The sequence below is a fragment of the Jaculus jaculus genome, chromosome 4, assembly GCF_020740685.1.
Source record: "Jaculus jaculus isolate mJacJac1 chromosome 4, mJacJac1.mat.Y.cur, whole genome shotgun sequence".
NCBI lineage: Eukaryota > Metazoa > Chordata > Mammalia > Rodentia > Dipodidae > Jaculus > Jaculus jaculus.
Window position 1 is genome coordinate 10,257,587 of NC_059105.1, and position 26,569 is coordinate 10,284,155.

The window sequence follows — 26,569 nt, forward strand, 5'->3', positions numbered from 1 at the left end:
ATTTACTCTAAGACACAAACATGATTTGAAAACAGAATTTTGGTGTGGAGAAGAACTTTAAAAATATAATCTTGGGCTGGAGAGACTGCTCAGTGGTTAAGGCACTTGCCTACAAAACCTAATGATTCAATTCCCCAGTACCTACGTGCATCTGGCGTTCTTTTGCAGTGGCTGGAGGCCCTGGGACACCCATTCTCTGTTTCTCTCTGTGTGTCTCTCTGCTTGTGAACAAATGAATAATAATTAAAATATATATAACTGGGCTGGAGAGATGGCTTAGCAGTTAAGACACTTGCCTGCAAAGCCTAAGGACCCACGTTTAATCTCCCTCCAGATCCTATGTAAGCCAGATGCACAAAGGTGACACCAGTGCAAGGCTGCACATGTCCACTAGGTGGCGCAAGCATCTGGAATTCAACTGCAGTGGCTGAGGCCCCGGCATGCCAATTCTCTTTCTCTCTTGCTCTTTCTTTAAAAAACAAAAACATGGGCTGGGCGTGGTGGCACACATCTTTAATCTCAGCACTTGGGAGTCAGAGGTAGAATGATCACCATGAGTATGAGGCCTCCCTGAGACTACATAGTGAATTCCAGGTCAGCCTGGACTACAGTGAAAGCCTACCTCAAAAAAAAATCATGGGCTAGAGAGATGGCTTACCTGCTAAGGTAGCTGCCTGCAAAGCCAAAGGTTCCAGGTTCAATTCCCTAGGACCCATGTAAGCCAGATCCACAAGGTAGCCTATGTGTCTGGAGTTTTGTCTGTAGCTGGTTGGATGCCCTGGCATGCTCATTCTCTCTCTCTGCCTCTTTCTCTCTCAAACAAAACAAACAAACAATAAAAACATATATCCTAAAGTTGATGCATGCCTCTTATCTCAGCACTTGGAAGAAGTAGGAAGACTGCCACGAGTTCAAAGCCAGCTTGGGACTACAGAGTGAGTTCCAGGTCAGCCTGGGCTAAATTGAGAGCCTACCTTGGAAAAAAAAAAAACTGTAGATATATGTATAATCTCCTAAGCCCCAGAATTTTAAATATAGGTCTCTATGAGGTCACAAACTATAAAGTCTAAATTCAAGCATTATTCCTTTTTCACTTTCCAAGTAGCGTTTTCATCTTTTGTTTCCCAAATTCATCAGTAATTTCTTCTTTCTTTTGTTCCTTTTATTTTGGGGAGGGGGCAGGGTTATGAGGCAGGGTCTATTACTTATATTTTTGAAACTCCTTAAGAATTGTAAGAATTAATTTTATGATCAAGTGACTGAGTTAAAAGATGCCCAGATATCCATTTAGACATTTTGCTTTTTATTGTGTTACTGCTTCTGAGAGAAATGAGCATTTGAATTGGTGGACTGAGTAAGGCTTTCTAATGTGAGTGGACACAATTCAACCAACTGAGGGCTTGGATAGAACAAAAAGGTGAAGGACAAAGTCACTTTCTCCCTGACTTAGCTAAAACATGGATCTTTTCCTGCCCTCTGTGTTCCTGGTCCTTGGTCCATCAGAGGGCATCATGTCATTAACTCTCTAACTTGCAGCCCTTCCGAGTAGCTTGTAGACAACGGATTGTGGCCTTCTCTGTCTCTACAGCTGGGTGGGCCAGCGCTCTGCCCATCCACGTGGGATTCTGTGTCCATAGCTGAGTGGGCCAGCACTCTGCCCATTCACGTGGGACTCTCCATATCCATAGCTGGGTGGGCCAGCGCTCTGTCCATCCATCTGCTCTATTTTTCTGGAGAACCTGAATACTCAACACCCAAACTGCATTCCTTCCATCCCACTCAGAACTCACTGTATGGTATTCTGTTGTAATGCCCTTTCCTTTCTTTCAAGGTAGGGTCTCACTCTAGCCAAGGCTGATCTGAAATTTACCATGCAGTCAGGCTGGCCTTTTCTCATGGTGATTCTCCAGCTTCTACCTCCTGAGTGCTGGGATTAAAGGCATGCACCACCATGCCTGGATGTTTTCTCTTATAATTTGACCAGTTTGTCTATGTATGCCTAAAATATGATCTTCAGGACAGTGTGTTAGCTTTCTGCCACTAAAACACAAACTGAGATAATCTACTTATAAAGAGAAAAGGGTTTATTGCTCACAGTTTTGGACATTTCACTCCATCATCAGTTGGCCCTGTTGCCTTGGGCCTGTGGTAGCTCCTCGGGATGGGAGTAGTGTCATAGCAAAATCACCCCCTCGTAGCTCAGAAGTAAGAGAGGAGACTGGAGCCCCCTTGGAATGAAGACCCCAATGGTCTGAATACCTATCACTAGGCCCCACGTCCTAAAATTTTCACCAACTCCCAACAGTGTGAAATGCATTTTAAGTCTTTCAACACATGGTTCTTTGGAGCACATTCCAGATCCAAACTTGAACAGTTAGCCTATTTTTGGTGTCTATTTATGGTACTATGCTATATATATTCTTCTGTGATTTAATTTTTTACTCAATGTTATAATTTAAGACTTAATACATAGTTTTGGCTTATTTTCACAGTTGCAGTGTTTTACGGTATGATTTATCATAATTGTGTAGCTGTTCAAGTACTAATGGATACTGGCTGTTCTCAGATACTCATTATTATTTTCTAAAATATTCATTTGTTAATTGCAAGCAGAGAGAGAGAATAAGAATGGGTGTGCCACAGTCTCCAGCCATTGCAAATTAACTACAGATACATGTGCCACTTTGTATATCTTACTTTATGCATGGGTACTGGGGGATCAAACTCAGGTTGTTAGGTTGTTCAGGCAAGTACCTTAACTGCTGGGCCATTTCTCCAACCCAGACATTATAATTACTTTTTTAAATGACTAGATTTAAAAACAATTTTGAGAGAGAGAGAGAGGGAAAGAGAGAGAGAGAGAGAGAGAGCAAGCGAGAGCAAGCATGGGTGCGCTAGGGCCTCCAGCCACCGCAAATAAAATCCAGATGCATGCGCCCCCTTGTGCATCTGGCTTATGTGTGTCCTGGGGAATTGAACCGAGGTCCTTTGGCTTTGCAGGCAAATGCCTTAACTGCTAAGCCATCTCTCCAGCCCCCAGACATTAATTTGTTGAGAGTGTCTTGCTATTTATCTTGGCTTGCCTGGACTTTGCTACATAGACCAGGCTTGCGCCAAACACATAGCAATTCCCCAGCTTCTGCCTCCTGAGTGCTGGGATTGAAGGTGTGTGGCCCCACCCATCCCAGATTTTCAGTATAATGAACAGCTTAACCATGACCATTTTTAGTTAGGTCTTCTGGTAGACATGAGTTAGTTTCTCGGGGTAGCATTCCTAGGTGTGTAATTGCTGGGTAGTTCTATTTACCTAGGCAAGGTTACACTTTCTAAAGTGGTCGCATCATTTGATATTCCTATATTTTAAACCAAGATCTGATTTTTATCCTATTTAAGCATTTTACCAATCTGTGGGTATAAAATATATATTTGATTATTTTATTTCCCTACAGTTTAGTGGATTTTTTTTTTTTTCTTTTCAGGTTTGTTGCTCAGTTCTTCTTTCTAAGAAACACTGCAGTAACATTCCTGCTCTCAGGTTGGCCTGAGAGCTAGAGAAACAAACAACAGCTATTTGCATTCTGTGATGTACTATCTGTGCATGGAAATATTTTATTTTATTTTATTTTTGGTTTTTCGAGGTAGGGTAGGGTCTCACAATGGTTCAGGCTGACCTGGAATTCACTATGTAGTCTTAGGGTGGCCTCGAACTCATGGTGATCCTCCTACCTCTGCCTCCCGAGTGCTGGGATTAAAGGCGTGCGCCACCACGCCCAGCTTGAAATAATTTTTTAAAATTTATTTGCAAGCAGACAGAGAGAGAGAAAAAGAGAGAGAGGAAGGAGGAGAATGAATTTACACCAGGGTCTCTAGCAACTGCAAATGAACTCCAGATACATGCACCCCTTTGTGCATCTAGCTTTACATGGGTACTGGGGAATCAAACTCTGGTTGTTAAGTTGTACAGGCAGTTAATTGTTGAGCATCTCTCCAGCCGTTTTTTTTTTTTTCTTTTCAAGTTTAATTTTTTTGTTTTATTTTTCTTTATTTATTTGAGAGTGACAAAGAGGCAGAGAGAGAGAGAGAATGGGCACGCCAGGGCCTCCAGCTACTGCAAATGAACTCCAGATGTGTGCGCCCCCTTGTGCACCTGGCTAACGTGGGTCCTGGGGAATTGAGCCTCGAACTGGGGTCCTTAGGCTTAACAGGCAAGTGCTTAACTGCTAAGCCATCTCTCCAACCCTCAAGTTTTTTTTTTTTTAATTAACAACTTCCATGATTATAGAAATATCCTATGGTAATGGCCTCCCTCCCCCCATTTTCCCCTTTGAAACTCCATTCTCCATCATATCCCCTCCCCTTCTCAATCAGTCTCTTTTATTTTGATATCTTAATTTTTTCCTCCTCTTATAATGGTCTTGTGTAGGTAGTGTCAGGCACTGTGAGGTCATAGATATCCTCCAGCCCTGTTTTTATTTTTTTGACGTAGGGTTTCACTTTAGCCCAGGGGAACCTGGAACTCTATGTAATCTCAGGCTGGTCTCAAACTCACAGAGATCCTACCACCTCTGCCTCCCGAGGGCTGAAAATAAAGCTGTGCACCACCATGTCTGGCCCTATCTCAGCATTTTCTATCAAACAGTCAATGCTGCTTGTGATGAGTATTTCTTGCCTAGCTTTGTCTTTTCCATTAGAATTTTGTTTTGTTAGTCACTAGTGAAATTACATAGTAGTTGCAATGTGTGTAATGATAACAGGATGGATGAGTTGATGGATTTGGAGAAGGGAAGTAGTGCTCCTCTGGGGGGCCTAAAAGTAGCAGGAAACTGACCAGGAAAAAAGATAAAAATAATGACACCTGCTCTATTTCTAGAACTAATCTTACATGAACTATGCTGGTTGCTAATACTGAATAATTTTATATGGTATGTATTACCACCTCCCAGATTAGGAAATGGAAGCTCAGAGACCATGGAAATACTTTTAAGTGCCCAGAGAAGAGCACATCAACATGCCATATTTGGGGCAGAAAACTGCATATGGCATTGGGGATGTTAGGCATTTATGGGACATTGTTAATCTTGTTATATTTGTCCCTGGAAAGGAGCTAACATGAAGGGAAACTAATGTTATGAAAACCTGCTTGACAGTCAGGGTAGCCTTAACTTGTCCCAGGTTCTTCCTCCTCAAGTGAGGGCAATAAAGGGACTTACTTAAGGAGGATAGGGCTTCCTGGAAGTGCCATGGCAATGCCTTACCCATTGAGTGACTCCCAAGACTTTGTGCCTCAGTGTCATTATCTGTTAAGGGGGTACAATAATAGTATTTACCTTGCTGTGTGAGTTTTTTCATGGCTGCTGAAATGAAGTGTGACAAATTTGTTGATTAAACCAAATTTAAGTCAAGCACAGTGGCTTCTATCTGTAATCCCAGCACTCGGGAGGCTGAGGGAAGAGAATTTCTAAGAGTTCCAGGCTAGTCTGGGCTACAGTAAGATTTTGTTTGAAAAATAAAAGAATAGGGCTGGAGAGATGACTTAGAAGTTAAGATACTAGCCTGTGAATCCTAAGGACCCAGGTTTGATTCACCAGTAAACACAGGTGGCGAATGCATCTAGAGTTCATTTCCAGTGGCTGGAGATCCTGGTACACCCATTCTCTCTCTCAAATAAACATTTTATTTTATTTGGTTTTTTGAGGTAGGGTCTCACTCTAGCCCAGGTTGACCTGGAATTCACTATGGAGTCTCAGGGTGGCCTTGAACTCAGTGATCCTCCTACCTCTGTCTCCCAAATGCTGGGATTAAAGGTGTGCACCACCACGCCCAGCTCTATTTTAAAAGATGAGGAAAAAAAAAAATCATACAAAACAGAAATTTATTCTTTCACAGTTCTGGAGGCCAGAAACCCAAAAGCCATTTCACTGGCCAAAATCCAAGTGTTTCTGAGGCTGCTCCATGAACTAGGGAAGAATTCATACTTGTGCCTTCCATTTCTGGTGGCCACTGACATTCCTGGATTATGTGGTGGCCTTACTCCAACCACTGCCTTTCCCTTAACAAGGCTACATGTGACAGCATTCAGGGACATCCTGGTAATTTAGGATAATCTCCATCTCAAAATTCTTTACATTTATTAAATATATTTTAAAAATATTTATTTGCGAGGAGAGACGAGAGAGAAAATATGAATACAGGTGTTTCAGCTGCTGCAAATGAATCCCAGATGCATGGATCACATCTGGCTTTAAAGTGGGTAGTGGGGAATCAAACTGGGTTCTTGGGCTCTACGCAGGTGCTTTTAATGTTGTGCCATCTCTCTAGCCCTATTAAATATTTTTATGTATTTATTTACAAGCAGAGAGAGAGAGCAAGCGAGAGAGACAGAATAGGCGCATCAGGGCCACTAGCTGCTGCAAAAGAAATTTAGATGCATGCGCCACTTTGTGCTTTACGTGGGTATTGGGGAATGAAACCCGGGTCCTAAGGCTTTTCAATCAAGTGCCTTAACTATGGAGCCATTTCTCCAGCCCTCAGAATTCTTTTTTTTTTTTTTTTTTTTGAGGTAGGGTCTCACTCTGGTCCAGGCTGACCTGGAATTAACTCTGTAGTCTCAGGGTGGCCTTGAACTCACGGCGATCCTCCTACCTCTGCCTCCCGAGTGCTGGGATTAAAGGCGTGCGCCACCACGCCCGGCGAGAATTCTTAATTTAGTCTACACAACATCTATACTCTACAGAAAGTCACATATACAGGTTCCAGGGATTAGGCCTGACACACTCAGGGTTGTTATAAGGAGGAAATCTGGAAAACTGGCAGCGGGCTGAGCGTCAGTACACAGTATTGGGTAAACAGTTCTCTTCCAAAAAGAAGCCTCAGATAACGTCTTCCCTTTTTAAAAAAAAATAATTAATTTATTTGATAGAGGGAAAGAGAAAGAGGCAGATAAAGAATGTACGTGCCAGGACTTCCAGCCACTGCAATCGAACTCCAGACGCTTGTCACCGTGTGTATCTGGCTTACGTGGGTCCTGGGGGATCGAACCTCGGTCCTTACGATTGTCAGGCAAGTGCCCTAACCGCTCAGCCATCTCTCCAGCCCACATCTTCCTTTTAAGACTAAGAGAGGATGAAGTAAAAGACGAGGCCTGTTAACAGACCCTGCATTTTGTAACTGTACAGCCTTCTCTCCAGGAAACCTTGGAACAGATTCACTCGCTTTCCAACCCCTCAGGGAAGGATTCTTTACCTGGAGGCCGCTCGTGCCGGCCCACTTAATTTGACGTCCCTCAGCATCCGGGCCCTCAGAGTCTGTCCACACGTTTGCCTGTCAGAGTGCCGTCAAGACTAGCCATAATGCCTCTTTTTCAAATTAATCAGTTATAAACACAATGTATCTTTAATTACATGATAAAGATGGTGGCATTTAGCTTGCTCGTAGGTGGAAAGCGGGAGCAGAAGTAGTTGGATACAGACAGGCTTTGCGTAAGACAGCCCAGCCGGGGGCGACGGGTCCTACGCGCTCAGGCCGCGGGGCCCAGGCCGCGGGCGCGCAGGCGCAGTGGGCCCGACTCGCCATGCCGACTGTCAGCGTGAAGCGCGATCTGCTCTTCCGAGCTCTGGGCCGGACTTACAGTGAGTGCCGGCGGGTGGCCCGGGGCCGCACGCCTCTGCTCCGAGGCTGGCACGGCCCTCCCGGAGGGCACCGAACAGTGTTCATGTTGCCCTGCAGGCTTTGACCCTGGGCGGCCGGGGTCTGGGGTCGCTTCTCGGAGCATCCCCGCGCTGGCCCCGCTCCGCGCGTCATTCATTCATGCGGAGGTCCGGGTGCCTGGGGTAGGCGCTTCAGTGCACCGCAGCTTTGAGGGCATGGGAGAAGCTTGAGGACGGAGAAAGTGGCATTCTGTGGTTGTTTTTTAATTTATATTATTTTTTTTGAGGCACCGCCTCACTCTTAACCCTGGCTGACCGGCAACTCGACTCTAGTCCCAGGCTGGCCTCGAACCCACGGTTGATCCTCGCACTTCAGCCTCCTGAGTAGCTGGGGATAAAGGCATGCAACCACCACGCCTGGCTTTATTTCCTTTTGTGAGACGAGCGTATGTTATGTAATCTTGGGTGGCCTCGAACTTGTGATCCTCCTGCCCTAGCCTGCCCAGAGTACTGGGGTTCTAGACTTGGCGCACCACGCAGGATATTCATTTCATTGAATGCACTGAGAGCCTGCTACATTTCAGGTTACTGTTTGAGAGTCCACATGACACAAGATTTCCTTTTGTGAAAGCTAGTAACTAACCTGAACATTATTGAAGTTATTCTGGGAAATGTTAATTTCTCTTGGAAGAAAACAAACTTGCGGAACAACATTTGCTAGGTAACATTAAATTGAAACCTGAATGATGAGTTTATTCATTGAGCTGACTATTCATGCTACATTTCTCTTCCTCAGTGTATAAACTGTACCGTTAAAAAAGAATAGGGAAATATTCAGTAAATAATTTTTCCACAAAAATATCCCAGTTGACATGACATTTGCCCTATTCTATAGCTGTGGTCTGTGAGAGTTATTTTTTGGTATTAGGGGTCCAAATGACCAAGGCTGTATATAATCCATTTAGTAAGAGATGCAGCTACCCAGAATAAGATAGTACTGTAACTGTGGAAATAAAGTTAGTTTTTTGTTTTGTTTTTGTTTTTCTGAGGTAGGGTCTCTTCTAGTCCAGGCACTCAACCGTAGTCTCAGGGTGACCTCAAACTCATGGTGATCCTCCTTCTTATGTCTCCTGGGTGCTGGAATTAAAGGCATGTGCCACCAGACCTGGCTGAAAGTTGACTTTTTAAAAAATGTATATTTTTATTTGCAAGGAGAGAGAGAGAATAGCCTTATCAAGCCTCCTGCCACTGCAAACAAACCCGAGACACATAGGCCACTTGGTACATCTGGCTTTATGTGGGTTCTGGGGACTTGAATTGAGGTCATCAGGCTTTGTAAACAAATGCCTTTAACTGCTGAACCATCTCCCCAGCCTGAAGTTAACTTCTCAAAAACGTTCCTAAGCATGTACTTTTAGATATTACGTAAGTGTTACTTTCCACAAGGTTCTGTCCTTGGTCTCTGGAAGTAGAGGTAGGAGTTTTGCCCTTGGAACTTGGCATTTGCCTGACCATATTTTATTATATAAATGCTTATTTATATTTCTCATATATCCTTCCAAAGCATATTTTTCCTGATGGTGTTTGATACATATATGTATATATACACACACACACGTATGAATGAACTGCACAACATGATGTGGCAAATTTAAAATGCCTATAATCACTTCTCAGGTAGGTCTCCATCTCCAGAAAAGTAAGGAATGATCTAAACTTAAAGAAAAAAATTAATCACCTGATTTTGGTGCTACGCATGTTCGTGTGTGAATGCAAGCACGTGTGTGCCATGGCACACTTGCAGAGGTCAGAGGACAACGTTGTGCGTTGGTTCTTGATTTTCACCTTATTCGAGGTAGGGTCTTTCGTGTTTCACTGCTTTTGCCAGGCTGGCTGGCCTGGCACCTTCTGGGTGACTTCTGCCTTCCTTGCGTGTTATGCGCCGGAAGTACGGATGCGTGCACAGCAGCATTTAGCTTTTAATCTCAGTCTTGAGGATTTGAGTACAGGTACTCACGCTTGCGTGACAAGCTCTTTAGTCACTGGGCCATCTCCAGTTCTTTACCACACGTTTTAACTTATTTCCTAGGTCTCTTTATCTTGGGAGTGTTCAAGTGTGATTTTCCGTTGACAGTGTTTGTTAGCTGTTGGATCAGTGGACAAATTCTGATTAGTGATGTTACACCAGGGGATTAGAAATAGCACTCATTGACATGGTGTGTTCTTTCCTGAAACCTTCCTAAATGTCTTTTAGGTGGAGTTTGGACTTGGATAAGTGCATTCAACAAAGCATCTGGGTCCCAAATAGTTTGTCTCCTTTTCATTTTCCTTTCTTGTTTTCCACTTTCCTCTTGTTTTCAGGTAATAGTCATTTGTGCTTTTACTTTGTCTATTTTCTTGTTAGTCCTGCCAAGTGTTGCCTTATAACTGAAACTCCATTATTTCCAGTTACCAGTGTTCCATTCTCAGTGTGCCGTTATCAAGCATTTTTCTCTCTTGACTGTTGATCATTTGTTTCCTTCTGCCTCCTTTGGAGGAGCAGTTTTACTTTAGTCTGCCCTCCCCCACCCCCCGCTTTTCTGGTCATACGATTTCTTTGTATACACATCTTCTTATTAACTGGTTCATTGTCATTGCTCTTCAGCTTGGGCATTTTCTGGCCTGGTGTGGTGAAGGGAGGTCAGTATCACAACCAGAGCTCCTCTAGTGTGTGTGTACAGTGTTGAGCGGGCAGTGTTGAGCTGTGTCATTTTGTTGATTGACATTATTCCTCATGATTTTATTTTTGGTTTTCACATCTAACTCTGTGACATACACCTGAAAGGAATAAGACATAGTTAAGATTTACTAAATTTTTATATTTCTGTATGACTTGGTTCATAAGCCATCTAGTTATCTATTATTGCCCAACAAAAACATTTGCATCTTAAAACAATAGCCATTAGTTCCATACTTTCGGATGGTCAGGAATCAAGGAGTGGTGTGGTCTTGGCTCGGGTCTCTTCAGGTTGCAGTCCAGAGGTTTGCCAGCTCTGTAGTCAGGACTCTGGTCTTGGAGAATTGCCCCCAGTGGATGGTGGCAGGCCTTAGCTGCTTGCTCACTTGCACCTCGAGGCTTCAGTCCCTCTCCCTTACCTTTCCCATAGGTCTACTTACTTCATGGTAATTTGGTGGTCCCAGAGGGAGAGGTCTGAAAGAGCAGATAAAGATGAGTGCTCAGGGCTGAAGAGATGGCTTAGTGGTTAAGGTGCTTGCCTGCGAAGCCAAAGGACCTTGGTTCAATTCCCCAGGACCCACATAAGCCAGATGCATAAGGTAGGGCATGTGTCTGGAGTTAGTTTATAGTTGTTGAAGGTCCTGGTGCATCCATTTTCTCTCTGTCTCTCTCTCTCTCTCTCTGCCTGCCTCTTTCTCTCTCAAATTTTTAAAAAGTTGAGTGTTCATATTGAATCCTCAGTGTTTAACAGTTGCTCAGAAGTGGTATGCTAGCCCTTTTCATACTCTCTTGATCCGAGAGAACAGTCCCCACCTGATAGGAAGAGGTGGCTAGCCTTGGAGACTGACTGCCATGGCTTTTCCTCCCTGGCCCCCGGCCATTCCTGCTCCCCTACATTTGGAAGTGTCATCCTGTTACTGCAGCTGCTTGCTCAAAATCAGAATCTGAGTGGGGTCCTGATTTGGATGAGTTTTGGGGGGATGTAGTTCCCTTGAAATATAGTGTCTTGAGTACAGTTAACTCTTGACCTGGGAGGCTCAGGTGCCAAGGTAGCTGCCTCACCAGTGTCTGGCATGCTGGGATGCCACCAGGATGACTAGTGAAGGGAAGAAAGTGGAAGAAGGAGGCCCATGCTTCTGGCAGATCTCAAGTTGCATGGCAAATGCTGCGTGGTCCGGATTAGGTTCCAGCCTGGGCAGTTCTGGCCCTGTGCTTTGCCCTCTAGGCTCTTGGTTCTACTCTCTGCATGATCCTCCAGAAAGTTTATGCTTCACAGCTGATTAGTTTGCTCCTCCTACTTCCTGCTCTTAGAATTTGGAGGTTCAGAGACTTCTCTTTGTCCCAGCTTCTGCCTCTTGCAGTTCAAGCTGTCTGTGTCTGCCTGTTTTTGTTTTTTTTCCTAAAAACTGTAGGTTTTGAGTGAATTGCTGGTTTTCTTCTTTTAAATTCATGAAAAGCTGCACTTCCCCAAACCCTCTGTTTCTGTACTCTGGGCCTCCACTTTACAGTGCTCTCAACTACTCTATTGTTTGATTGATTAGATTTGTGAGGTTCTGCTCCCCCCCCCAATTTCTTTACTGCACCTTTTGTTTGAGTTATGCCTTTGATCTTTCTGGCTGAAGACTTTTCAGGTATATGCTTGATTCCATTCTGTGCTTTGGATTTGATTTTTGCTCGGAAAGTTTTATTTTATTTTTTGGTTTTTGCATGGTAGGGTCTCATTGTAGCCCAGGTTGACCTGGAACTAACTGTACGTCCAGGCCTGGCCTCTTACTCTGCCTCCTATGTGCTGGGATTAAAGGCACGTGCTAAAATATTTTTATTTAATTTCAGCATTTACATTTAGAGAGACTGAATGATTTTTAACATTGTCAACATCCTGGCTCATTTTCATCTAACAGCCCTTCCCTTAGTTTATCCTTTCTTCTCATATGGAACAAAAAAAACAGACTTCTCTGAGCACTGGTGAAAAATCTTAGTTTCCTCACATTCTTGACTAGGTAATTTTTCTACAGTCCTTGTAATTACAGACCACAGTGTTGAGAAAGTGCCTGCCGCTACGTAATAAGGATTGCCCTTCGACTTTTCAGTAACCGACCTAACTATTCCACTCCTTCCTTCACCTGCATGCTGATTAGCATGAAACTTAAACTGACCATGTGTTCCGAGCCCTTAGGTGTTCATTTCTAGTTCTCTAAGCCTGCTGTGGTTCGATTTGAAAGCCATTCCCATAGTTTGTGTTTGGTCATGATACCACTCCCTTTACAGAGATGGACGTGTGCATTAGTAATATGTTGTTATGTAACCCATCACCCCAGTTCTCTAGAGTAGAAAACAGTGTGCCTTTGTTATTTGATAGAGTTCTTTCCTGGCAGCAGGCCGAGTGGTTCTCTCACCAGGCTGGGCAGCGACTTCAAGGATTGGCTGGCCTGGAGTATCTGCCTCCCAGCTCACTCGTGTGTGGTTGCATCAGGCCTAAGTTAAACGCCAGGGCATGCTAGAGGGAGGCAGGATCATTGCAGGCCAACTTGGAAAATGGCTACCTCAGTTACTACCTGTCCAGGTTAATGATAGCCTCTTCCCCCAAGCCAGAGACCTGGGAGCCATCCTAGATTCCTGCGCACTCATGGGTACTCTAAGAATCAGCTAGCCTTTAAGCCGCAGGAATTCTGCCTAATACTTTTGATGTTCCTTCTTCGTGAAGCTGCTGTCGTACCTGTACTTTTGTAGAAGCTTCTCTGCCTCAGTCTGGTCTCCACTCCGCCAAGCCACCGGTCGGCAAAGTGAAGATGTAGTAAGCCGCTCTTGGTGGCTCATGTCCTCTGGAGGCTGAGGCAGGAGGATCAGAAGTTCAAGGCCAGCTTGGTATACAGTGAGTTGCAGGCTGGTCTGACTTCATAGTGAGACCTTGTTTCAAAAAAATAAAAATAGAGCTGGCCATAGTGGTGAGTTTAAGGCCACCCTGAGACTACATCGTGAATTCCAGGTTAGCCTGAGTTAGAGCGAGACCCTACCTCAAAAAAATCAAGCCAGCCAGTCGTGGCACAGGCCTTTAACTCCAGGCCTTGGGAGGCTGAGGTAGGAGGTATCCTCTGAGTTTGAGGCCACCCATAGTGAATTCCAGGTCATCCTAGGCTGGAGTGAGACCCTACCTTGGAAAAACAAAAACACAAAAACAGAAAGCTGGGGAGTAGGCTCATCAGTTAAACAATTGCTTTCAAAGTCGGCTAGCTGGGGTTCAACTGCCACATAATATTGGACGGCAAAATTGATGCAAGCGTCCTGTGTTGTCCTCTGTTTGCAGTGGCAAGAGGCTCTGGCTTGTGTGCAGGCGCAAAAAATGAATACAAATTTAACCAACAGTAACAAAACAAAATACTGATCTGAGGGTGGGAATGAGAAAAAATCCCCCACAGATCTAACCATCTTTTGCCTAGCTGAAAAGTTCCTCACAGTAACTCCATTGCCTGCAGGTAGGACAGGCAAATTGCTGGCATGCCATGCGCTGTCCTTTTTCAGCTTGCTGTATCCTGTTTCTCCCTAACAGGAGCCTGGTTCTTCATCCACATTGAACCAGTTCCTCTGACGAATGAAGACATCCTTGTCAGCTGAATCTAAGAGGAGCTTTGTGCCTCTCTTGTACCTTGCACTTGGGTCTATTTATTTATGCTGGAGGGTGCTTTGCTAGAGGAAGAAGTAGTTAAAGCAGGAATTGCAATTTATTTATATTTGTAGCCCTGGTGTCTAGTACAGCACTTGGTATATAGTGGAAATAAATATTTGTTAACTTGAAGTTTGATGTCTAGATCAGACGGATCTTTTTTTTTAAATTATTTTTATTTATTTGAGAGAGAGAGAGAAAGAGGCAGAGAGAGAGAGAATGGGTGCACCAGGGCTTCCAGCCACTGAGAACAAAGATGTATGTGCCACCTTGTATATCTGGCTTACATGGGTCCTGGGGAATCAAACCTAGGTCCTTTGGCTTTTCAGGCAAATACCTGAACTGAAACTGCTGAGCCATTTCTCCAGCCCTTGTTTTGTTCTGATGCTGGAGTTTGAACCCAGGGTTTCTTACATACTAAGTAAGCATTCCTCCTATCACTGATGCCTACCCTTCCCTTTCACTGGAATTGAGTGGTAATGGTGGTTTTTTTCAAGTTTGCATAATGTGAAAACCCTGAGAATGCTGTATTAGATAATGGACTAAAGAATACACAGGGAACTGTTAGTTATTGGGGACCTGTTGTGTGTTTCAGGGTAGTATGCCGGACCCATTCTGGCCTGGTCACATTTAAGTCTTTCTAACAGCTTCATGGTAAAAATAGGTATAAAAGCTTGTTTTATAGGTAAGGGCATTGTTACCATATTTATAAGGTGTTACTATTTACATAAGGTGTCAAGAAAGTTTATGAGGAGCTAAGCTCTTGACACTAGGGAGATAAAATTCAAAATCCTGATTAGTGTAGATCCAAAACCAAGTATCAGCCTACCTCAGAGAATTTAAATATTGGGACTTACGTGACATTGCTCTATATGGAGTTGTGATTTGGAGCCTGCTTTCTAGTTTGCCGTCAAATTAGTGAGTTTTTTTTTTTAACCCTTTCTATACAAATTCCTCAGCACTGGTAACCTGATTCTCCAGTGATAGTAGTACAGACATATCAGCCCTTTAATAGTTTTGCTTGATGTCGGTATGCTGTTTTGATGTTGGAGGTTGAGCTAGCTAGGGACTCCTAAGCATGCATTTCCACCACAAAGAGCCCCACACCTTGCCCTGGATCAAGAATCTTAAGTCTAGCTTTTCACTACAATATAGTGGTAATGACAGTTCAGGTTCAGTTTTTTTAAAAATATTTAATTATTTTGAATTTGTTATTTGTTTATTCCCTCTCCCCCTGGGGGCCTCCTGTGGGGTTATGGGGTTTACTGTGGGGTCATGAAGGCTTCAGTCCATAGTGTGAAACCCTGAAAATACTGTGTTGAGTAATAAAGCAAATTGGGATAAAGTAGGGACCTTTATTATTTGTAGATATACTTTATTTCAAGGTATTTGCCACTTTTTTTTATATCTTTTTGGCAAAACTTTTGTTTGTGTTTAAATAATGATACCTGGTACCTAAAACTATACTTAGTGTAAGGTAATTACTAAACAGAAAATGCAATTCATATATAATTTTTATTTGTGCTGAGTAGATTAAAATTAATCTCTTTTTTTCTCCTAGCTGATGAAGAATTTGATGAACTGTGTTTCGAATTTGGTCTGGAACTTGATGAAATTGTATGTATCAGATACACATTTTCCCTAGTACTCTTGTAAAACCAGATGCATGAGGTGGCGAGTGTGTTTGGAGTTTGTGTGCAGTGGCTAGAGGCCCTGGCATGCCCATTCTATCTCCATCTGCTGCTTTCTCTCTCAAATAACTAAATAAATAATATTTTTAAAAACTCTCATTCCCTGTAATGTGATTGGGCTCTGCTGCTGCATTGAAAATCACTATTCTAGAGTCTTCCTTCCCTTCTCTTCCTTGTTCCCTTCATTGTGCAGTGTGATGCATTTACCGTTCCTAGATTGCTTCCCACCATACCTGGTACCCCTCCTGGTTTTTACCATAGCTTCTGGGGGCTCCTTGCAACATTTTACTTTCTCTTTGTGTTGTCGTTCGCATCCTCCTGTCCTTCTAGGCCTGGGTGGTCAGTCATGGATCCACGTGATTTCTGACACTTGTGTTGCTGTGTTCTTGGATAATGTCTTCATTTTCCTTTGGATGGCAAAAGTTTGGGTGTAAAGCACCAAACAGTAAATATTTTAGCCTTTGTCATAATTCTGCTTATTTTTTTAACTTTTTTTTTGGTTTTTCAAGGCAGGGTCTCACTCTGGCCCAAACTAACCTGGAATTTACTATGTAGTCTCAGACTGGCCTTGAACTCACAGTGATCCTCCTACATCTGCCTCCCCAGTGCCGGGATTAAAGGCATGCACCACCATGCTTGGCTTTTAATTTTTTTTGTTTTTTGAGAGGGAGAGAAAGAATATGGGTGCACTAAGGCCTTTCAGTCACTGTGAACGAACTCCAGATGTGTGTGTCTTCTTGTGGGCATGTGTGGCATTGCACGCTTACATCACTTGCCTCTGACTATACATGGAGTTCTTAGGCTTTGCAGGCAAGTGCCTTAACTGCCAAGCCATCTATCTCTTCAGCCTATAATTCTGTTTTTGTGGTGTGTGACAAGAGATACATGATTTGGTTGTCTGTATTTTGGTAAAGCTTTATTTGCAAAAGCAAGTGTTAGGCATGATTTTTTTCAGCAGGCTATTTGCTGACCTTTTAAAATTTTTATTTATTTTTATTTTTTTATTTTTCAAGGTAGCCCAGGCTCTAGCCCAGGCTCTAGCCCAGGCTGACTTGGAATTCACTATGCAGTCTCAGAGTAGCCTCGAACTCATGGTGATTATCCTGTCTCTGCCTCCCAAGTGCTGGGATTAAAGGCATGCACCACCATGCCTGGCTTGTTTGCTGACCTTTGATTGAGATAGATTTGTGCTGTTCTAGAACGTCTGAAGAAGCTGGATGTCTGAACTAAGAGTCTGAGTGTTTTTCTGTTTGTTGTGGTTATTTAATGCTTTTGTTGCACAAAAGTATATTGTAGGTTTTTATTTTTATTTTTTGGCTTGTTTTAGACTTCTGAGAAGGAAATAATAAGTAAGGAACAAGGTAACGTCAAGGCAGAGGGAGCCTCTGATGTTGTTCTTTACAAGATTGATGTCCCAGCCAATAGATATGATCTCCTGTGCCTGGAAGGATTGGTTCGGGGTCTTCAGGTCTTCAAAGAGAGGTAAGAAAATATTCTCTCTTTTTTGATTTTTTGAGGTAGGGTCTCACTGTAGCTCAGGCTAACCTGGAATTAACTATGTAATCTCAGGGTGGCCTCAAACTCACGGTAGCTCAGGCTAACCTAGAATTAACTATGTAGTCTCAGCGTGGCCTCGAACTCACAGTGATTCTCCTACCTCTGCCTCCCGAGGGCTGGGATTAAAGGTGTGCACCACCATGCCAGGTTTAAAAATACTTTATTTAAACATGTTGCTGAGGTGGCTGTGAAGGAAAAAACCCCAGCAGGGGGTCCCCCACACTCTGCCCGGATATGACGACACCCCAAATCACTCATGAGAAGCGGTCTTGATGCAAACTGCAAGAGGATTTTATTCCAAGCGCGCTGGGGCCCACAGTCGTACACCTTTCAGGGGTAGAGGACTGCAGAGCCCCGAATGCAGGAACAGGACAGTTTTTATAGGGTTTCTAAAAAAGCCTGTGCATTAGACCAATCATTTTTTTTAATATCAGGAGCCCGCAGGGTGTTAGCCAGTCAGTTTGTGCCACCCCATAATTTCTAAGCCAGTTAGTTTAATTTGTTCAAGCCCCTCGTGGACAAATCATTCTCTTATGACCTTGGTGGTCAGCATTTGTGCAGGTCCTTAGGTGGGAGTAGCAGAGTGTGGTACCAGTCTCCTATGACCTTGGAGGTCAGCACTTGTGCAATTCCTTAGGTGGGGGTAGCAGAGTGTGGTATCAGCCTCCTATGACCTTGGTGGTCTGAGGCAGGCTGCTGCAGCTTATGGTGCGAGCTACTAAGGCTTACAGTGTGGGCTATTAAGGCTTATGGTGTAAGGCTTATAGTGCAGGCTGTTTACAGAAACCAAATAAGTGGTTCACTTCATTACTCATTTCCCATCCTTGAGGGCTATCTCATGCCGTTTTACCTAGTTTTATATTAGGAGCGGGCTCTGATATAATGAGAAGAGGGATTCTTCACTTGCTTCCAACAGAGAGTAAAGCCTGGAGTCTGAGGTATGCAGGGCCGCTTAAGCTCCCCTTGGAGCGTGATAGTATTTCTGGGCTTCCGAATTCTTGGGCCTTTCAGCTGTCCCTCTTGTCCCCTTTCTTTCTGCCACTATCAGGACTCAGGTTGAAACCGGTAGGCCAAACGTGTATGGGTAACAGGGCTTTAGGTTACTATAAAAAGATGGTTGGAGGATGATATGTATGTAGATTGTAGCCATTTGATGTTTACCTACATATTAAGTTATAGTCCTTTGTTATGAGTACATTTTTAAAATTAATTAATTAATTTTTTTTTGAGGTAGGTTCTTGATCTAGCCCAGGCTGACCTGGATTTCATTATGTAGTCTCAGGATGGCCTTGAACTCAGGGAGATCCTCCTACCTTTGCCTCTCAAGTGCTTGGATTAAAGGAGTGTACCACCATGCCTGCCATTGAGTACAGTTTTAAGAAAATACATATTAAAGAAAAAAAAACAAACCTTTCTTTACCTGTGAGGAGAGAGGAAGAAGGAGAGTGAATGAGTATGCTAGGGCCTCTTGCCACTACCAGCGAGCCCCAGAGACATGTGTCACCTAGTGTATCTGGCTTTACATGGGCACTGGGGAACCAAACCAGGCTGTCAGGCCTTGCAAGCAAGCGCCTTTAACCATTGAGCTGTCTCTCCAGCCCTAAGAACGAATGAATATAATTTATTTATTTATATTTATATTTATTTATTTATATATGTGTATATTTATATCAGAGAGAGAATAGACACGAAAGGCCTCATAGTGCTGTGAACAAACTTCAGACACATGCTTCACTTTGTGTGTGTGGCATTATGTGGGTGCTGGGGAATTGAACCCAAGCCCCAGCAGGCTTTGTGAGTGGGCAAGTGCCTTTAACTGCTGAATCATCTCCCTAGCCCTTGAGTACATATTTTTAAGCTAGAAATTTGTGATCTTAGGGCTTCCTTAAAAATTCTTTAGCATGGCTGTGTAATTTCTTTCAGTGCTTGCAGTGACTGGATAGTTGAGTGGATGGGTTCACATTTGGGAGGAAAGCATAGGTGGCCACCCCTTCTCTCTGTGTCTTCGCCTAAGAACCGCAGGGTGTGTAGGAGTGGGCAGCTGACGAGGAAGCTCGAGGGTCTTCTCATGGCTGTGGGGTCTTAGGCACACTAGTGGGTTTTCCTAGTTACTTATTTATTTACATATTTGCTAAAAGAGAGGGAAGAGAGGCAGACAGAGAATGGTTATGCCAGGGCTTCTAGCCACTGCAAATGAACTCCTTATTCATGTGTTACTTTGTGCATCTGCCTTTACGTGGGTACTGGGGAACTTGGGTTGTTAGGCTTTGCAGGCAAATGCCTTAGCTGCTGAGCTATTCCTCCAGCCTGGTTTCTTTTTTTCTTTTTTTTAGTTTTAATCTTCTAATCTATAATGAAGTGTTTATTTTATTTTAGTTTTTGGTTTTTCCAAGGTAGGGTCTCACGCTAGCCCAGGCTGACCTGGAATTCACTATGTAGTCTCAGGGTGGCCTCGATCTCATGCCGATGCTCCTACCTTTGCCTCCCAAGTGCTGGTATTAAAGACGTGTGCCATCATGCCCGGCTTTATAACGAAGTTTTTATTTTAGTTTTTTGTTTTTCTAAGGTAGGGTCTCACTGTGGCCCAGGCTGACCTGGAACTCATCTGTAGGCCCATGCTGGTCTGGAACTCACAGTAATCCTCCTACCTCTGCCTCCCGAGTACTGGGATTAAAGGTCTGTGCCACCATGCCTGGCTATAATGAAGATTCTTAAGGCACCTTCCACCTCTTCATGTAATAAGTGTAGGTTATAAATACGTAAAGTGGAGAGGGTGAAAAGATACATTCTGCATTAGGATGAATGCTTTTGGCTGCTGGGCTAGATTCAGAAGCAAACCTTCAGGTGAATGTAGATGTTAGTGAACTCATGCTCAGTCCTTTGGTTAAGGTGCTTACAACCAGGCTTTGCCCAATTGCTTCTGTGCACAACAATTAAATACTTGTATTTTTGGGTCAAGGTTAATTTTTGGAGTATATTTCTTATTCCTTTCTTGTCAGTGTTTGTGATTTTATTTATTTAGCTTACTTTTAATATATTTTTCGAGGCAAGGTCTCACTATATAGTCCTGGCAGGCTTAGAACTCACTATGTAGACCGGGCTAGCCTTGAACTGATATTTATCCTCCTGTCCCTGCTTTCTCAGTACTCGGATTACAAGATGTGGGCTACACCTGGCTAGGCTCTCTATTTCTACATGTATTTTATTTATTCATTTGAGAGAGAAATGCAGGTGTATATATATGTGTATATGTGTGTGTGTGTGTGTGTGTGTGTGTGTGTGTGTGTGTGTATACACACACACACACACACACACACACACACACATATAGAGAGAGAGAGAGAGAGGAGGGAGAGAGGGAGGGAGGGAGAGAATAGGCATGCCAAAGCTTCTAGTAACTGCAGATGAACTCCAGATGCATGTGCCACCTTGTGCATCTGGCTTATGTAGGCACTGGGGAATCGAACCTGGGTCCTTAGGCTTCATAGGTATTGCAGTCAGGTTCTCATTGCTGGTAGAAATCACCCAAGCAAGAACAGCTTCTGGGAAAAAAAGAGGTTTATTTTAGCTTACAGGCTTGAGAGGAAGCTCCACCATGGCATGAGAAGAGGGTTGACATCACTCCCTGACCAACATAAGGTGGACCATAGCAATAGGAGAGTGTGCCAAACGCTGGGAAGGGGAAACTGGCTATAACACCCATAAGGCCACCCCCAACAATACACTTCCTCTAAGAGGCGTTAATTCCCAAATCTCCATCAGCTGGGAACCTAGCATTCAGAACACCTAAGTTTATGGGGGACACCTGAATCAAACCACCACAACAGGCAAGTGCCTTAACCACTAAGCCATCACTCTAGTCCCTAGGATCTCCGTTTTCAGTGAGTGTCTTGTGACTTTTTATGATTAGGAAGTGACTTGCAAGTGGTCCATGAGTCTGCAACAATTGCATTCTGTGTTAAAAACATAGGCTTGGCCTCCAGGCCAGAGTCAGGAGTTGAGTTTAAGCAAGCTTCTCAACTGTATCATTTATAAGCATAGGATGTAATTGATTTATCACATATGTTAATTGTGAGTAACTCTGTTTTATTATTTTAGGATTAAGGCTCCAGTATTTAAACGGGTAATGCCTAATGGAGAAATCCAAAAATTGATTATCACAGAGGAGGTAATAAAAAATAATTATTTTTCCCTTAAAAATTCTTTTGTGTATGTATTAATAAGGTGGGAAAGGAACAAAGCCATATGTGATTTCCAGTGATCATTTGGTTTGAGGCTAAAAGCTTCTTAACTCTCTTGTTTTTAAGTTTTAAAAATTATTTATTTATTTGAGAGAGAAAGAGGGAAAGACAGATACTGAGAATGGGCATACCGGGGCCTCTAGCCACTGCAAATGAACTTCAGATGCCTGTGCCACCTTGTGTGTCTGGCTTACATGGATACTAGGGAGTTGAACCTGGTCCTTAGGCTTTGTAGGCAAGTGCCTTAACCGTTAAGCCATCTCTCTAACCCAAGCCTCTTACTCTTTAAAAGAGGTCAGTATATTACCAAAAATAAAAGAAAACAAATGGTCTGTTCCAATACTTGATTTTGGAACATACTGAATTTTCGAGCACGTTTGAGTCAGGCACGGCGTACACGCCTGTCGTCCTTAGGAGAGGAAGGTCAAGATCAGCTTCAGCTACATGGTGAGTCTGGACGACGTGAGACCCTGTTACCAAAAGCCAAAACCAGAACTATTTAAACCAGCATGTGCGGGCTAAGGACGTAGCTCAGTGGTAGAACACTAGCTTAGCATGAGGAATACCCTGTGTTAAATGTCTGGTATGACAAAGCATAAATTATTTAAATAAAAATATATTTGAGATATAATTGTTTAGATTGTGATATACAGTAAAAATAAGGACCATGAGCAAATTATGTAAAGGTTTTAAAATGCAAATTCTGTGGATAGTGACTCTGTCTCTTACCACTTGATTGCTTACTTGTTGGTTGAATAAGTGAATTCGTGCCTGTTTGACTCGAACTTTGTTACTATCTAACGGCATTGTGACTTCCAGACAGCTAAAATACGCCCTTTTGCTGTAGCAGCCGTTCTCCGGAATGTAAAGTTTACCAAGGATCGGTATGACAGCTTCATTGAACTTCAAGAGAAATTGCACCAGAACATTTGCAGGTATCTGTTTTCTCCTTGCCTGCCCCTTCCTCTCCCTCCTCTCCTGTCCACCCCTTTCTGTGTCTTGTCTCTTTTGCCCTTTCGGTCTTTATTTTCTTAATCCATCTTTCCTTCCTTTTGTCCTCTTCTGCATATTTTTCTTTCATTTTAAAACTTTATTGACAACCTCCATACATACACAGTGTGTTCTGACCATTGTCCTCTCTCATGCTGCTACTTTGTCCCCCTTGTCCTTTTCCACCTCCTCCTCCCTCGTCCTTATTTTGATGTTATCATTTTTCTGTTTTAATTTGCAAGCAGAAAGAGAATGAGTGAGTCCTCCAGGGCCTCCTGCCACTGCCAGTGAACTAGATGCATGTGCCACTTGGTGCACCTGGCTTTCCGTGGGTACTGGGGATTTGAACTTGGGACAGTAGGCTTTGCAAGCGAATGCCTTTAAGGACTGAGCCATCTCACCTGGTAACATCATTTTTTTTTTCTGCCCTTATATTACACACTTTTCTTAAAGCCTTTCTAAACTAATATGGGAGTTTCACTTTGATATATATGTATGTTCTGTAAAACATTTGTACAGTTTAAAAATGGTAGACTCAGCTGGGCATGGACATGGGTGTGATGGCGCCCACCATTAATCCCAGCACTTGGGAGGAAGAGGTAGGAGGATTGTTGTGAGTTCAAAGCCATCATGAGTCTATAGAGTGAATTCCAGGTTAGCCTGGACTGTAGCAAGGCCCTATCTCAAAAAAACAAAAAAATGGTGGGGGGTGTGTGTGGCGGGGGTGGGGGTCGCTGGAGAGATGGCTTAGCGGTTAAGCTGCTTGTCTGCAAAACCAAAGGACCCAGGTTTGATTCCCCAGGACCCACATAAGCCAGACTGGAGTTCATTTGCAATGGCGGGAGGCCCTGGTGTGCCCACTCTCTCCCTCTCTCTCTCTCTGCCTATATTTCTGTCTCTCAAATAATGTGAATAAATTAAAATTTTAAAGAAAAGGTAGACTCTTGGAGAACCAGTAAATATATTTTGAATAGTATACAAAGCAGCATCCAGTCATAGAGATTTTATTGTTTATTTTCTTTTTGTTTCTGTTAATAATTTTGTTGTTGTTGTTTTTGTTTTTTTCAAGGTAGGGTCTCATTCTAGCACAGGCTAACCTGGAATTCACTATGTAGCCTCAGGCTGGCCTCAAACTCACAACAATCTTTCTACCTTGGCCTGCTGAGTATTCAGATCATTAAAAAAAATATTTTTATTTATTTATTTGCAAGCAGAACGAGACAGCCAGAGAGAGGGAGAGAATGGACATGCCAGGGCCTCCAGGCATTACAGACTCCAGATGTGTGCACCACTTTGTCCATCTGGCTTTACGTGGGGACTGGAAAATTGGACCTAGCTCATTAGGCTTTGTAGACAAGCACCTTAACTGCTGAATCATCTCCCAAGTGTCTCAAATCATTTTTAAATTTATTATTTATTCATTTATTTATTCATCCAGTGCTGAGGACCAAATTCAGGGTCTTGTTCATGCAATGGGTCATGTTACCATGTATAAACCATGATAATTTGAAGAATAGTTTTGCAGCATTTTAAAAATGGGTACTTTTGCCAGGCATAGTTATGTATGCCTTTAATCCCAGCACTTGGAAGGCAGAGGTAGGTGGATTGATGTAAGTTCAAGGCCACCCTGAGACTACATGGCGAATTCTGGGTCAGCCTGGGCTAGAGTGAGACCCTACCTTGAAAAACTGAAAACAAAACAAAAAAATTGGTATTATGTGATCCACTCTTGAGTATGATTGAATTTTGACACATAATTCATTCTTCAAAAGAGACTTTAAAGAAGTTCCCCATTGTTATTGGTAAGTTTCTTTCCACCTGATGAATGGTCTGGCAATTCCTAGTTTTCTATCTCTGGTTCAGTAGAAATTCTCCAGAGTGGCTCATTACCATGAGATGAAGAGTGTGGGTTTTATTACAGTTCCTTTTCTGAGCGTGGTTCAGATGCTTGTGATTGGCAGGAATGAAATAGATGGTGAGTGACACTCCCAGCATGGTTATTGGGAGCCTTTTCCTACAGTCCAGAGAGCATGTCAGTGCAGGAAGCAGGATGCAGGCTGCAGGCTGCCAGGAGGCCACAGTGTCCTCTGACAGGATCTCAAGCTGCCTTTAAGCCATAATGGCATTATATGAGCTAACCAAGGGTGTTGAGTGGTTAGTAATAAGAGATTCTTTGTTAGACTTAAGACTGTTCTGGGCACCAAAAACCTTAATAAGTAATCAGACCTTGAGCTACATACTTCTCTTGAAAAGTACATGTGTCCTCCACCCCCTAAACTTAGGGGTTGTTACTAGGAAGAGCACTGAGACAAACGTGAAGAGGTTTGTTTAATGGTGTGCTGTACTGGAACTCTGAAGGGCAGCAGTAGATTTAAGCTCCAACTCCTTATAATTTTGATTAAGAGATTGTGAAATTATCAAATGCATATGGATCAAGTTTGTTATTTTTTTTTAATAACTAAGTTTAAAAGCTTTTAATGTTAATTATGATAGTTGAGTGGATGTCCCCCAGTAGACTGAGTTTTATTAAAGTTTCTTGGATCTCCAGCCTCCTTTCTGGAGAAGGTGTCACCGTGGGCAGTTCTGGGGTCTAGCCCTAAGATACATGTTACTTGGGGTGGATCTGAATTCCAGCCTAAGATACAGAAAGTGCCTGAGTTCTGCCTGGGTCCTTGGAGTTTCAAGCCAGCCTGAGCTACAGGAAAACAATACCTTGTCTCAGAATAACAGAAAAGGGCTGGAGAGATGGCTTAGCGGTTAAGATTGCCTGTGAGTCTAAGGATCAAGGTTTGATTCCCCAGTACCCACGTAAGTCAGCTACACAAGGTGGCACATGTGTCTGCAGTTCGCTTGCACTAGCTGTAGCCCTGGCATACCTATTTTCTCATACCTGCCTCTTTCTCTCTCTCAAATAAGTAAATATTTAAAAGTAAATAAATTTAAAATAAATAAGCCCCAAACAGATAACTTAACAGTTACCTACTAGCTTTACCCAGGCTTGTCAGGCCCTTTTATCTTCTTTGTTAAGAAGTGATACTTCTGTACTGGCAAGTGGTTTTCTTCTACTGCCTCCCTCCCCCACTGTGCTCTGAGGGATACTTGATAAATTTCTCTTTTCCAAACGAGCAAATAAATAAAAATACCATTATACTTAATTTCTTACTGTTTTGCTTAGTAATGACATATCTATCAGCAAGCTAAGCCACCATGCAGATAGCTTAAGAAAAGGTAAGAAGAATGCTGAGTTTGAAGACGATGTACCTAGGAAAGTCTCATGATAAGGAACTGGCTTCGGCTTTTAACGTTAAGTATTTTTACCAGCTTTGTAATTCCTCTAATGAGTTTAGGAATTTGTTATATTTCAGGATGTTGTATAGAAGCAATAAGCTGTTTTAGGGAAGTGTTTAAATTAAAAAATTAAAACAAGATCTTTTGTTATCTTCAGAACTTCTGCTGGGAGCATTCAGGTCCTAGTTTCTTCTCTTTCTCTCTTTCACCGTTTAGGAAAAGAGCGCTGGTTGCTATTGGCACCCATGATCTGGACACTTTATCAGGCCCGTTTACTTACACTGCGAAGCGTCCTTCAGATATCAGATTCAAGCCTCTGAATAAGACCAAGGAGTACACAGCCTGCGAACTGATGAACATGTACAAGGTGGATGGTCTTTTTTAAAAAATATTTTTATTTATTTCATAGAGAGACAGAGAATGGGCATGCTAGGGCCTATAGCCATTGCAGATGAACTCCAGACACATGTGCCACCCTGTGCATCTGGGAAATTGAACCTGGGTCCTTTGGCTTTGCAGGTAAACACCTTAACCTCTAAGCCATCTCTCTCCAGCCCACGAATGTTCTTTGTTTTTTAATTATTATGCAATAGCTTTGCATAATTTATGAAATGCCATGAAAGTTTTAGAATTAGGGAAAGGTAGTGAATGCTTTTCAAAAACTAGGAATGCCTGGCCTCATTCCCAGAGGCACTGATTCATCTGATTTACACTGGGGCTTCCTAAACTGCCCACTTGGGCCTCCTTTTTGCCTGAGATTTTTATATGACCCTAAGTAT

General features: G+C 43.0%; 1 protein-coding gene across 1 annotated transcript in view; it reads left to right on the plus strand.

Moving 5' to 3' along the window:
• Positions 1–7,531: 7,531 nt before the first annotated feature.
• Positions 7,532–26,569, plus strand: part of Farsb (phenylalanyl-tRNA synthetase subunit beta) — an 80,707-nt gene continuing 61,669 nt past the window's right edge. The window contains exons 1-6 of the mRNA XM_004662884.2: positions 7,532–7,628; positions 15,585–15,640; positions 17,042–17,196; positions 21,370–21,439; positions 22,332–22,447; positions 26,007–26,157. Of these exons, the coding sequence (XP_004662941.1) occupies positions 7,571–7,628; positions 15,585–15,640; positions 17,042–17,196; positions 21,370–21,439; positions 22,332–22,447; positions 26,007–26,157 (606 nt within the window). The 5' untranslated portion in view covers positions 7,532–7,570. The remainder of the gene's footprint in view (positions 7,629–15,584; positions 15,641–17,041; positions 17,197–21,369; positions 21,440–22,331; positions 22,448–26,006; positions 26,158–26,569) is intronic.